Here is a 13,847-nt window from a genome sequence, read left to right on the forward strand (position 1 = left end):
TGAGTAGAGTAGAATAGAGTAGAATAAAGTTGAGTAGAGTAGAATAAAGTTGAGTAGAGTAGAATAGAGTAGAATAAAGTTGAGTAGAGTAGAATAGAGTAGAATAAAGTTGAGTAGAGTAGAAAAAAGTAGAGAAGAATAGAATAGAGTAGAATAACGTAGATTAGAGTAGAATATAATAAAGTATTCTAAAGTAGAGTAGAATAGTGTAGAATAAAGTAGAGTAGATTATAGTAAAGTGTGATGTATATATTATATCATCAGTCTTCATCACAACAGCAGAGGATGATATGTAAGTGATGTCGTGTCCTGAGTCAGAACCTGGGGACACCGCTCCCTGTGTGTTCCGCCCTCTAGCGGCAACAGAGTGAACTGCAGGGAGAACCGGAACTGGATGCGGATACAGCTCCGTGTGTCCCACAGACTGAAGCTACCACAGACAGTCTGTGTGTGTGTGTGTCTGTGCGTGTCTGTGTCTCTGTGTGTGTGAGTGAGTCCTGAACAAGTAGATGCTCAAGCCAAGAAGATGACAGATGCTCGTCGGTTACATTTGCTGCTGCTCGCGTCCGTCCTGCGTCTCGGCGTCGCGGCGGAAGTGTCCGTGTGGAGTGTGGACATCAACCCGGTCAGTGCTGCTCCTCCATCACCACCGTCACCGTCTGTGTTTACTGAGGGGGTTGTCACTCACACAACAGCTGTTAGCACGACGAAGCTAACTGGCTAACTGGCCGCTCCACTCACCTGTGTCCACTTGTGTCCACCTGCCGGACGAGCTGCTTCTTCTCTGTGTCCTTGATCACTGCCGATCTGTCGCTGGGTCTAATGAAGGCGGATAAAACACCTGCAGATGGTTTACACGAGGAAATGAGGACGTGTTGTAGTTGAGAGAAGAGAAGTTCCACCAGTTATTTCCTCTGGGAACAACAGAAGAAGTCATCTGGTCACGAATGTTATCAATCACGTGTGTTATTGTCTAAAGGCTGAGTGGGTTTTAAAGGTCCAGTGTGTAAGAGTTGGCTGAAAGGGATCTATTGGCAGAAGTCATATTTTTCATAATATCAAATAATCCTAGTGGTGTTTCATCTAAATCGTACAACTTGTTGTTTTCTTAACCCTAGAATGGGGCCCTTTATGTTTGCATACTTTATATTTGCATCAGGAAGCGGATCCTCTCTACGGAGGCAGCCATGTTTTTTTTATTAAAGGAGAAGCTGTTGTTTTTAGTCCTGACACAAATGATCATTAAACAATATTTATAGAGTCCCCTTTTTATAAAGTTGGATGGAGCACGGCTGCAAGAAGAAGATGGAGTGTGTCCCTGGACTGGTTGAAGGTCGACCACACTAATTAAGATTCCAACCGCCAGTTAATGTTCGTGACACATCTTCATTTGCATCATCAGGTGTTTGATTTATATCCTGATCGTTGCTGAAGGGCCTCCGGGTCTTAAGTGGCTTGAATAATGGATTTAATCATGTCTGAGTGATGCAGATGTCAGAGAGGAGCCTGAACAGCAGCCGACTGATGTGTCTCTTTTGTATTTTCAGACACAAAATGCTGTGTTCCGGAAGACGCTGTACGCCAACACCACCATCTCTATGAAGTGTACGTTTTCTGACCTCTCCGTCATGCTCTGTTTTCCCATTGCCTCGAACAGGATTAGGGCAATGTGGGATTTGAAGAAAGTACAAAGATCCTTTGTCCACTCAAGTTAAGCCTATTTGATCCCACGCAGGTTTTGACATTACCCAAAAAAACGAGTCTAACAGGTAGATGAGTTGTTTTAAAGAAACACCCATCCAGCCCTCGTCTTCTTCCTCCTCTGAAATGTTGATTTGGGAAATGATATGGCTTCACTTCCCTCAGAAGTTTTGACCCAGTTACAATCCACCAAAGGCTGGTTTAAAAAAACTAAATACAAAAAAAGTAACTCCTTCATCACAAGAGCTAGAAAATCGTTGCTGTCTATTTGCTAACGCCAGTTGTTTGCTAACGCCAGAGGACGCACCGTTGGGTTTAACATTTAAATGTCAGCTGGAGTGATATTGTTATGCTCCCACTGTGTGTTTATGAACCTCGGTGGTTTAAACTCCAAATGTGATTAATAAACCCAATGTACTGCAAACAGAGGGAATGCAAAGGGGAACAAAATGTCAGCATGAGAAATCGTGTGAGAAAATTCTTGTTTTTTTCTTCAGAGAACCATAAATGCTTCGTTGTTTTTCACCTTCGGTTACAGTTAGTCCACAAAACGAGATTTGCTGATTAGGTCGATAATATAACTACATTACGCTTCAATCTGAGAAATCAAAACTCTCTCTAGAACAATTACATTTATTTATTTGAGAAGAACACAGAAAAGGATGCAACGCAACAGCATCTTGTAGGGAAAGGATGGAAGTCGACAATACACCGATTTATTTCCTGGAATTCGTACACAAACTGTCATGGTGTGTAACAGGAAGTGGGATCTTTGTCCTATTACTGTCTACTTATCCAGCATCTCACCGCCTGAGTAACTGATGGTGTTCTCTCCCTGCAGTCCAGGGCGACCTAGCATCGTGTGAACGAAACCTGGCGTTCAACATCAGCTGGTACCTGCGCTCCTCTGTTTGCTACAACGAGGTCTTCAACACACCGGTGAGTGATGACCTTTTGATTCTTGATGTGTGACCCCTGACTTCTGTGAATGTAAATATCGCAGAGTACTGTAGATGTAGTACATGTACATGCATACAGCCAGGCTGACTTTTTAATATACAGAAATAGAAGAAATCAGGAAGGAATACTTTTGTTAGCGAAATGAACCAGTTTGTTCATATTCTCCATTCAAACGCCGCCGATGTCAGACGCACACCCGTCTACAAACCACTGTCAGGTATAGGTACAGTCGGTGATGACAACAGGACGTATGTTTTTAGTGCGTTTCCTAAGTCACTAATTGTAGATTTTTCTGAAAAATTCATAAAATTGAGCATAGCATTTGATTTCCTTAGAGAAAAACAACGTTATCTATATTTTATTCCCCCATTTTACACTCTCAAAAACTTATCTTTGTCGGGTTTTCACCAGTTTGTCAGATTTGCTTTCACATTCAGCATCAAGAGGCTGTAACAGCAGCTGTGTTGCGTTCCTTTCTGAAGTGTTTTCACGGCCGGGGGTTCCTCTTCTGTCTTCGTACCGGCGCTGACTCTCTGTCCAGAAGCATCTCGAGCACAGCTGCTGCTCGGCCTCTGATGCTCGTCACCTTGTCAGTGTTCGTCTCAAAGCAGGCGGTCAAAAAGGGAGAATACATATATATATATAAAGGTCACCTGCAGCCCGATCGGGACTTTTTCATTCAGATGTTCTATGAAATGTCAACGTCTGCTTCTTTCAGCCTCCTGACATTTCTCTAGAGCAGGCGAGGCAGCACGATGAGAGCAGCTGACATTGTTTTCCTCTTTGTTCTTTACTTTATGGCAGACGACAAGAAACTAGTGAGGCCGTTCTCAACACTTCCAGAAAATATTCAACAGCGCACTTTATAATATCTTAGATCTGAAGCCAAGTATCTGACTTCATCATTTATTAACCTGAAACAGTAAATCGTCTGCGCGTTAATTCCCGGTTGTCACCGTTAAACTGCACCGACAAGCTCATGTGTGGCTCAGATGTGCAGCTTCACTGTAAAGCTGTTGTGTAAGCAGCAAAGCGTGTGATTTATTTTACTGTATCTACCAGCAAGGGCTCTTTTATGAGCCTCTATCAGACCTTGGACTTTTACTACCTTGTCTGTTCAAGCAGGATTCACATCCGCAACTTTAGTGTTTCTTAGTGGGACAGATGTCTAAGTTTTACTGTATTACACGTGGTGTGATGGTGATGTTGAAATGAAAGTATGTTTCGTACTCTTCCTCATAGTAACAACGATTGAATTTGAGCAAAAAAACTTTTTTTCCCCTCTTATTAATTAGATTAAATTGAATCAAACTTTCACTGGGTTTCGCTTTGATTCCTGCTCCACACATTTAGTTGTTTGCAGCCTCATTCTGTCGTCTGGGGTTTTTATCTTTTCACATCACGTGGTTGTTGGATGCAACTTTTACTCAGAGCAGGTTTATTAAGTCAGGATTTTGTGTAATTTATTTTTAATATTAATTATTCAAAGTCTATTTTTGTATATAGACTAAAATTAGGTGTATCTCTCATCCCTCCATGTAAATACACAGCTAATGTTTATACCTGTGTCTGTGCTTAGTGTTTTTTTGTTTATCATCAGACACTGTTGGATCTTGTTATTTTAATTTACAGTCAATGCAAAGTGGATTTCTTTCCTCACTTCTGTCTGCAGGACAACAAAGCCACGAACATGTTTGGGATGGACCACATGCTGAAAGATGGCTGGAGCGGCTTCTACAGTCAGGGCTACATGTACTTCGACAACTGCACCTCCCTCTTCCTGCCGAAGGTGAGTTGCCATACAACCGAAAAGAACTTAAACAGAGGATTGCACATTTCTGTTTAACCTCAGTGTTTTAAACATTCGTCTTGTGCTTTTCTTATTCACATCTTTTGCTCTGTCCTCTCACCCAGGTCTATTATAGTGACTTCAACCCATATCAGCCCCTGACCAGCCCAAAGGTGAGTCACTGATCAAGCTGATGTACCGTCCTGAAAAAGGAACCGACCCCTTGACCCCCTTTTTTAAAAATCCTTTCTGTTCTTTTTAGAGTGACCCATCAAATCAGAGCTTCATTTGGCCTGACAAACCGGTAAGACGTGATTTCATTACTTCTAACACAAATGTTTAAAATCTCTTAAGTCTTTCCAGAGGTCAAACTGTTTGTTTGTTTTACATGTCACATACACTAATGTTCATTTTCCAGGACATCAGTGCAGTGGCCAAAGCCTGGGAGGACAGTCCCTATCTGTTCATAGTGAAAGTGCAGCCCTTGTTCCGTGGAGTTGACGATGAAGACATTGGCGCCGAGCAGCTCAACTTTGCTTTCACGAGTGAGAAAAGACCCCGTTTGAATGTTTCATGTTCACTCATTAGGGAAATTGGTTTTTTAGAAAATTTAAGAGAGAAAAATAGCCAGAAAGAATATTTATTTTTCAAGTGACAGTTTTGTGTCAGTGCAAGTGATTTATTTTAGTTTCCTCTCCCCAGTGAAAGTTGAGATGAAGGGACCACACGACTACTCCTCTCCAGCAGACTGGCCACTCATGATGGTATGTACTTTAAGTTACACTTGAGGAAATGTCTTAGAATGTTTTTGTTTTCTTAAGCTTTCAAACATCTTGTGAGATTCAGCGGACGGATTTTCTCAATGACTTTAGAGAATGAGGTTGAAAGCTTGAGAAAGTTAAACCCTTTTTTGTTAAAGGTCAAGAATGAACACTAGGAATATTCTCTCATAGTCCACAGCTTTAAAAATGAGAATATTGGTCTTCAGAAATCAAAACATAACCTTTGCAAACAGCTTTTTAATGACAAAACTTCTAATTTTCTTCTTCTTCTTCTTCTTCTGTCCGTCCCAGTTCTTCATGATCATGTGCATTGTGTACGTCCTGTTCGGGGCTGTCTGGCTCTTCTGGTGCGCCTGCTACTGGAGAGATCTGTTGCGGATTCAGTTCTGGATTGGCGGCGTCATCATCCTCGGCATGCTCGAGAAAGCTGTGTTTTACTCCGAGTACCAGAGCATCCGTTACAAAGGAGACTATGGTCGGTCGATTTTAAACGTGTTTCCTTCTGCTATTTTGATTTTCTCTTCACGTGAGTCTCAAACTAATTATTTTTATTTGCGTGTGTTTTTCTCTTCTCAGTTCAAGGTGCTGTGATTTTTGCTGAGCTGCTGTCTGCACTCAAAAGGTCTTTAGCTCGAATCCTGGTCCTCATTGTCAGTCTTGGCTATGGGATAGTCAAGTAAGTTTAATTTTTAAGGTTTTGCCATTTAAGATTTCTCAAAATTTTCAAGTAGTTGCATTATAAAAGACATTGGTTTTGTTAAATTGAACTCTGTGGGTTTCCGTACCTGTGTAGGCCCAGGCTGGGGACCACAGTGCACCGGCTGGCAGCTGTTGGGCTTCTGTACCTGCTTTTCTCCTCTGTGGAGGGAGTCCTGAGAGTGACGGGTGTAAGTATTCACCGTCATCATAATCACTTTCCTTTCAAACTCAGCTCTCATCTGGCAGATGATTGTCTAACATATGAAAACCGTAGTCGTATGGTATTACATACTCATACTGATGCTCACTAAAGCCTTATGAAACAAACTTTAGAATGTTATAAACTTGTTAAACGTATAAATCCTAAGAATTCACTCCTGGTTGATTTGGGGGCATCCAAGGTTACCGTGGTAATAGAAAGTGCAAACTAATACCACAGCAAACTCTTCTTGAGCAGCCACAGAAACGCACATTGTTTTGATAAAGAAGTCAGTAAATAATCATTATTTAGCCATGATCTGATTTCATACTAAAGCCAGATGAAGACACAGTAAGAGGAGTTGTTTATACATGGGAAATCAGCTCACTGTCACTGCTCCCTCTTGTTTCATAACTTTCAACCTGAGCCAGTGTCGTAAAATACCTAAAAATACCTTTATTTTGGTGAACGGTCCCTGTCTGCTTTGACCTGAATGTCTTGAGACCCGGTGTATTGCCAGTTGAATGCTTTTATTCTGAAAGAGCAGCAGTAGGACACGTTTGATTTGCATGAGGTGAGAAACTAAAGAGTGACCGTGTAAAACTGAGACTGATATCTGTGAGATCAAATTAAAGTGTGTCTAGCGTGTGTGAGTTGGAGGGAATTTGAATTACATATATTGGAATCTCTAGCACTAACAATAAAAAGTATTATACTGAGAGCTTACTCGAATTATTGGATCCATTTAATGGCTTTAATTCCGACTATTAATTTAATGTGAGTCTTAAAGACTACAGCTTTCCATTGTCTGCAACTTGGTAGCTTCAGATTACAGCAACAGATTTTAGTTTCATAGATCCTGATAGTAGACACACCAACCATCAAACCGGAGAAGAACTGCTGTTTCTAAACTAAATATTTTAGAGAGAAAAGATATTTTACCATTTATACTTAACTTCTAAGCCTTAAATATCAATTCCCGAATGGCCACAGTTGAATTTTATTCAGGCAAAAAAAAAATTAAGCCACTGTTTTTTTTTAACTAGATTATCTGGTGGTGTATTTTTATATAAAAGCCCAACGCAGCTTTCAAGGCAGGACGAATAAGTAGGTTTGATTTTGAGTGGAGGGGACAATGGAGAGAGAAGGTTATGCAGGGATTCAGTCTCCGGAAGGCAGAGAAGTGATGATAATGGGAAACGACAATTTTGATCCAGGAGTGATTTTTTCAAAATAGAGCCAAAGACGCTGCAGCAATTTCAAAAGGTCATGAAAACACAATCTTACACAAACAAACACAAGATAAGAGGGACAGGGAGAGGAACGAAGAGAGCTGGTGCACTTTGGTGAGCAGATGTGTTTTGTCAGGAGGCAGCTGGAGACTTAAATCTTCACCAGATCCCAACAGAGGAGAAGCTTTTTTTAGAAAATACAACTTCCCTTAGGATGAAGTGATTCTCTTCTCTTTCAGTCACCATCACACAAACATATGGTCAAATGTTTGTGTTTATCTGCAAATAGATCTGATCGCATGTGCTCACCTTAGACTGGATGATAAGATGGTCAATCAACTAATTAAAACCAAGCTCACTGGAAAAATAAAGTATAAGAATAAAGTATTTTTGTGCCGTCCACTAACATGGAGGAGGTGGCGTTTTTGACCGATTCTCTTTGGCTTCACCTGTGGGGATCTGTCTGTGTGGGGGTCACTCAGTGCATGTTGTGACACATTGTGACTTGTGATTGAAGACTCATGTTAACGGGTCTGTTTTGTGAACCCTGTCTCTCGTCTCCTGTCTCTCAGGGTTTCTATGGGACGGTTGCCCTGGTTGCTAATCTCAGCCTCTCCCTCATCGACTCCTGTGTCATGTGGTGGATATCCTTTACTCGAGCAGCGCCATGAAAAACTCTTGAGGCTTAGTATATGCTTTGCCGATATAAGCCTTTAATCTCGCTCATTCTAATGTATACACAACACGTTCTCCTTGACTTACATCTACATCTTCATCAGTCTGTCCCAAACCACTCGTCTCTTGAAGCTCCGCAGGAACATAGTGAAGCTGTCTTTGTATCAGCACTTCACCAACACGCTCATCTTCTCGGTTCTGGGTGAGTTATGAGAAAGTATTCTGTCTCTGCTCTCGGCTCCTCGAGGGCCTGAAAAGAAATGGGATGTTAATGCAGAAACAGCTGCTGCGTGATGATCAGTTAACTTCCAGAAACCGACTGATGCATGTTTCAGTTTGTGTTGTTTGGAAAATGTAACCTGCAAGTTGCAGTAAACAGAATCATTTTGGGAAATACATCTACTTGTTTACTCTTGGAGATAAAAAGACTCGAAGCTGGAGCCAAACAGTTGTTAGCTTTCCTTGACTTGAAGATAAATGAGCAGGCATGTTTTTCACATAACAAACTATTGCTTTAACATATCTGCCCCATTCTGCTTCAGTGTGCACCTCATGTATTTAAATTAGGTAAATGCATTTATATAACCTTTGTCAACCCTCTGGCTGCAATAACCTTTTGTTCAGTGTCTAGTTCTGGGGGGTTTCATCTGTTGTTTCTAAGCATTTGCATATTGTTTGCAGACGTCTGAATGAAACCCGTGTTTACTCTCTATCCTCAGCTTCTATCATATTCATCATCTGGACCACCAAAGTCTTCAAGCTGGTAGACTGCCAGACGGTCAGTTTGTTTTCTGTTACCGATTGATGGTTGTGTTGTGTTGCCGTCCTCTCCGCGAGGTTTCCGTCTCCTGTTTACACAGAGATTGGAAAGTTTAAGTTTTCCTTTCAACTGGATAAAAGCCATCGACTTTATTCTCTCGATTCTATTTTCATCCTGTCTCCAGGGCTGGAGGGACTTGTGGGTAGACGATGCCTTCTGGCGTCTCCTGTTCTCCACCATTCTGCTGGTCATCATGGTTCTGCTGCGGCCGTCTGCCAACAGTCAGAGGTCAGAGGCGAACTGGGGTCCACAAACCTCCACAAACTTCCACAAACTTCCTACAGTTGTAACCCACTTGTGGCCAGGTTACAATCTACTAGGTCCGATGAGGAGCTGAGGGACATAGACTGTAATAACCATAAATAAAAGTACACACAATACACAAGCAATTAAATGCAAAGTGTAACTTTACTAACTTAAAGTGGCAGGTGATAATTCACAAGCACTTGGAAAAACATTTGTATGAAAATCGAATTGGGCCCTTTTTAAAAATAAATCAGTTGTTTTACGTCAGTCGTCTTTAAAGTCTGTTTCCTGTGATCAGTCTTGATGTGTTTTGTCAGTCCACTGGTTCGTTAATGACAGTGACTGTTCCTGTGACGATTCCTTAAAAGAGTGTGCACCCTTTATTAGTGTATGTCCCAGTCCGGGTGTCCAGCACCACCCTACCACCACAGGGAAGATTCAATGGATCTCTTCTTCCAGATGGAATCACGTCGGGAGGCTCGCCATCAATACGAAAGGATCCTCAAGTTGTTCTCACTCTGTCCATAAGACCTTTAAGAGTTTGTTTGATCTTTATGTTTCACAACAATCATACTAAAGCATAACACTCACATAACATTAAGTTAAACATACTGTATAACACTTAATGATAATATGTTCAGGCCTCGCGTTACACTCTAATTCAAGTTCAAGTCTCAATATCAATGTATGAATCATAACCAGCATACATCAACACTGATTAATCATGACTTCTTAATAGAACAATTATGACAAAAGTATTACCTTGATCTAGTATTAGTCAAAATTCTGATAACACAGGTGTTACCCATGGCTCTGTTATGCCCTCTCTCTTGTGAGAGTACAGCTTCAAAAGTAACAGTACAATAATAATGAACATCAATATAATATTTTAACATCTTCTGTCAGTGTGTACCACTAACGTGTAAAGGTGTTACTATTTCAAAAGCATTATTGTTACCAAGCACTTACTGCTATAATTCGCTGTCTGAATTGAACAACTATGCATTTCTCCACCAACTTTAACAAACTTCCAGTGAAACTCCACTCCCTGTTCTGATCGCTCCCACACGAGCACGTTGCTTCTTTCACTCACACACACCATCGATCATGCAGGCTGCTGAATCTGCTAATCACGTTAACCTGGAGGCGGGACGTGATCAAACTCTCACTTCTGAGTGGCTGATCTCACTCTACCGATCGAGGCGTGATCCTTGATGTACATTTGAACCCTTCACTGTAACTGGGTTACACAGAGTTAACATAATTCAGCGTTTTGATCTCCTTCCTCTTAGGTTCTCCCACTCCCCTTTGATTGATGAAGACGACGAAGAGGAGGAGGCCAAGGAGCCCATGCTGAGTGAAGCTTTTGGTAAGACATCCTTCCTTCCATTGCAAGACCAGCAAAGCGTTTGGCCCGAGGCTGCTTATTATTGAGAACATCTGCGTCAGATGTTTGGAATATTAATGCATGTTATATTAGTGCAGTTCAGATGCTCGACAACCAGGGAAATAACTGTAAATCGACTTTTAGATAAGTCTTGTACCACAGCAACCCAGTGTCCCAGCTAACAACCTCCCTGGTGACCTTATAAAGATTAATATGATGTGTGTTTAATGTGAAAACGTTCGTGTCCCAGTCTCTTCTGATGCCATATTTAAACTTACCATATTTAACTACATCCACTTATCTGCAAATCATCAAGACAAACTTTGTCAGTTGTGATGTAATGTTATATAATCCAGTGTTATCAAGGCCACGATCTAAATCTGTTCACGCAAACGTGTCAAGAAGAGATTAGTTTAAAAAAGCTCATCATATATTCATATTCAACATTTTGGAACCTAATTATGTTAAAATCATGTCATTGAACAAGGGGCTTTCATGTCGTCTCAGTTGACTCTGGTCTTTTCTTTTTTCAGAGGGGATGAAGATGAGGGGCTCAAAGCCTGAAAGTAATGGATCTCAGAAGCTGTTGAGTAAAGAGGTTTGTTGACTGTCATCCTCTCTCTTTCATCCATTCACTGTTATTCTCATGCATGATTTAACACTTTTCCATTTCTACACAGGATGAAGACCTTAAATGGGTCGAGGAGAACATCCCTACGACTGTTGCTGACGTGTAAGTAGTAAATTAAAATTTTAGACATCCCTGTGACGTCATGGTTGCGTGGAAAATATCCCATAATGGTTTCACCAGTACAGCGTTTTGCTTAAAACACAGTATTACACTGCCTGGAATTTGTGAGAATAAGTAATTGGTTTAAAACTGTGATTCTTTTTAATTTCAGCTCATGTAAGTTTATTGTAATGTAGCTTTACAGAACTATAAAAAATACACTGTTCATACTCAGAATCAGTCAAGCTATAGAGCTCCTTCTTTAAACTCTGCTTTCTCTCTCCGTACAGAGCTCTTCCTGTAATGCTAGATGAGGAAGAGGTAAAGACTCTTCCTACTTTCTTCTTTTGACATTAATTACTGTGCTGACATTGTTATAACTGTACATGCTTTATTCTGTGTTCTCTTACAGGAACTCCTGAAAACCAAGATGGAGAGATCCAAAATGGAGTAGAAACTAAATGTAAGAATGAAAAGAAAACAAATTCACTGAGGCAGCAATGAATGCAATCTGAGTGATCTGATTACCCCCCAAAAAAGATGTTTCTCACCGGACACTTTTTAACTTTTCAAATTTGACAGTTGTTGTGTGATATACGTTAATAAGCTCAAAGAAGCATGTGTTATGTTAAGGTGGTGCGGTGGCTTGGCTGCTGTCACTGATGTCTCCACGGACATTCTGCAACCGGGTTGACACTGAAGAGTTCCACAGCAGAGCACTTTGATTGGTGTTTCATTCGATCGATTTGTTTCAGTTGAGCAGAACCTGGGCAGTTTACACGATGCCCTCATGAAAAAAATTTATATTTATCAAAATGTTGCCCTGTGGGTCGTGTTGGTTTCTTAAGAACCGGCGTGAGGATGAAAACAAAAGGTTTTACCTCCCGCTTAAAATTGCAAAAGTGACCGTGAAATTTGTAGGAACTCGCGCGAGGACCAATTTGGAATCTGTTCAGGTACAAATCTAATTTCTTGGTCGTCCTCACAGCCAAGAAATCAGTCACTGGTATGAATGGAGGGGGAAATGCATACTGAGAGCACCAAGTTATTTTGCATAGTAAAAGATTATATAAAATTATATAACACAACGTGGTTTAAACTCTATATTCAGAGAAGTGCTGTGCCATAACTTTATCGTCAAAATAATGCTGTCCTCAGCAAATCTTATTACATATTTAATAGGTCACCTGATATGATGACACATATTTATTATTTAAATGAGCAACTACATGGTATGAGTAACCATTTAGCCAAGAGGAGTAATGTCTTTATGCTTCTGTCCTGCCATTGAACATTTCCTGATTTCTAATAGCTGAACCAGTAAATGATAAATGTCTCATTGTTAACTCACAGCTAGCTCTTTGTTGTCCATCTCTATTTGCCACTGTTACTTTATATGAACGTAACCGCACCAGTGGATATCGATACTTTAAGCATATCACAGCTATCAAGGGAAAATGTGACAGGAATACACAAGTGGGCTGTGTTAGTGTAATGACACATGAAACTCTTATCATAGTGAAGTATATATATTCTATTATACACTCCAGTTGTCCATTTCATAGACGGGATAGTTGCACCAGATCACCTCTCGTTACACAGAGTAGACCAAGCAAGTGATTGTGTGATTTGTTTTCAAGCTTGTACTGACACATGACACACTCCATGGTCCTCCGTGGGAAAACTGTACGAACAGGCAGGTTTTCGTGTATAAGCCGTCATGAGACTTAAGTTAATGTGTTTTGAATTTTTGTTTAAAAAGTAAAATTTTGTATCTAACAGCTATAGGATCCAGGTCCGCTTCATGTAAACGTTGATTTTTCTTTTAGTTACTGAGTCTGAGAAACCTTTCATAAGCTTTGTGTATGTGGTTTGGGCCTAAATTCAAATATACATGTCACTAACAATATGTATGTAATCCTTTACACTCACCTTCCACTAACTGGGCCAGAGTTTTATTTTAGGTCTTCACCCAAACTCAGTGGTGCAGGTTAGTTAAAAAAAAAATAGTGTATATGATAAATTCATATTAATTTCACCACATATACAGATTCCTTTGAACCAATCCCATTCACACTCCAAAATGATCTTCTGCCTTATGTGGCAGAATGATATCCCCGTCCCAGTCTACTGCAGTATGTGTGGATATTCTAAATTCCTTAATTTATGTTTTCTTTTTATATATTTGTTCAAGTCTTGTTGAGGATATTTATTTTAGAGAGATGCCGAAGCCCAATTTTTGGATGTGAGTCTGCATTGTAATGTGAAGCTGATGATATTGTGGCTTTTTTGCGTGTGTCTTGCAAATAAAATTTATATTGAAACATGGTTCAAATGTCAGTGGTTGTGTGTATTCAGGATACATTACTATTGTCTTTGGAGCAATTTGTACGACTTTAGCATATTGTGAATTATTATTCCATTATATATTTGTACTTCACGGTAAAAATAAATGTGGCAAAAATAGTATAGAAGTCTATCATAAAATAGTATGACAACTACAAGAACGAGCTGCAACATTAAATTGATCAAAAAAGGTAACGTAGTAATACTCAAAAACGAATCCACTAAATTAATAAAACAGCAAAAAATATATATATATTAACTACACTCGTTGTAGAATATTA

The 13,847-nt window shown here is 40.2% G+C and overlaps 1 protein-coding gene across 1 annotated transcript; it reads left to right on the forward strand.

Annotated features, from left to right (window-relative positions):
- The first annotated feature begins 366 nt into the window (after positions 1-366).
- Positions 367-13,549, forward strand: LOC118116477 (transmembrane protein 87A). The gene is made up of 20 exons (XM_035168190.2): positions 367-625; positions 1,548-1,605; positions 2,543-2,640; positions 4,334-4,450; positions 4,576-4,623; positions 4,713-4,754; positions 4,869-4,995; positions 5,153-5,214; positions 5,524-5,707; positions 5,809-5,908; positions 6,026-6,119; positions 7,935-8,006; positions 8,131-8,239; positions 8,757-8,815; positions 8,982-9,085; positions 10,396-10,472; positions 11,024-11,088; positions 11,171-11,223; positions 11,511-11,541; positions 11,633-13,549. Exons 1-20 carry the CDS (start codon positions 527-529, stop codon positions 11,672-11,674), a joined length of 1,641 nt encoding a protein of 546 aa, XP_035024081.1. The 5' UTR covers positions 367-526; the 3' UTR covers positions 11,675-13,549.
- Positions 13,550-13,847: the final 298 nt, after the last annotated feature.

This window comes from Hippoglossus stenolepis, chromosome 10, assembly GCF_022539355.2.
Source record: "Hippoglossus stenolepis isolate QCI-W04-F060 chromosome 10, HSTE1.2, whole genome shotgun sequence".
In the NCBI taxonomy this organism is placed as follows: domain Eukaryota; kingdom Metazoa; phylum Chordata; class Actinopteri; order Pleuronectiformes; family Pleuronectidae; genus Hippoglossus; species Hippoglossus stenolepis.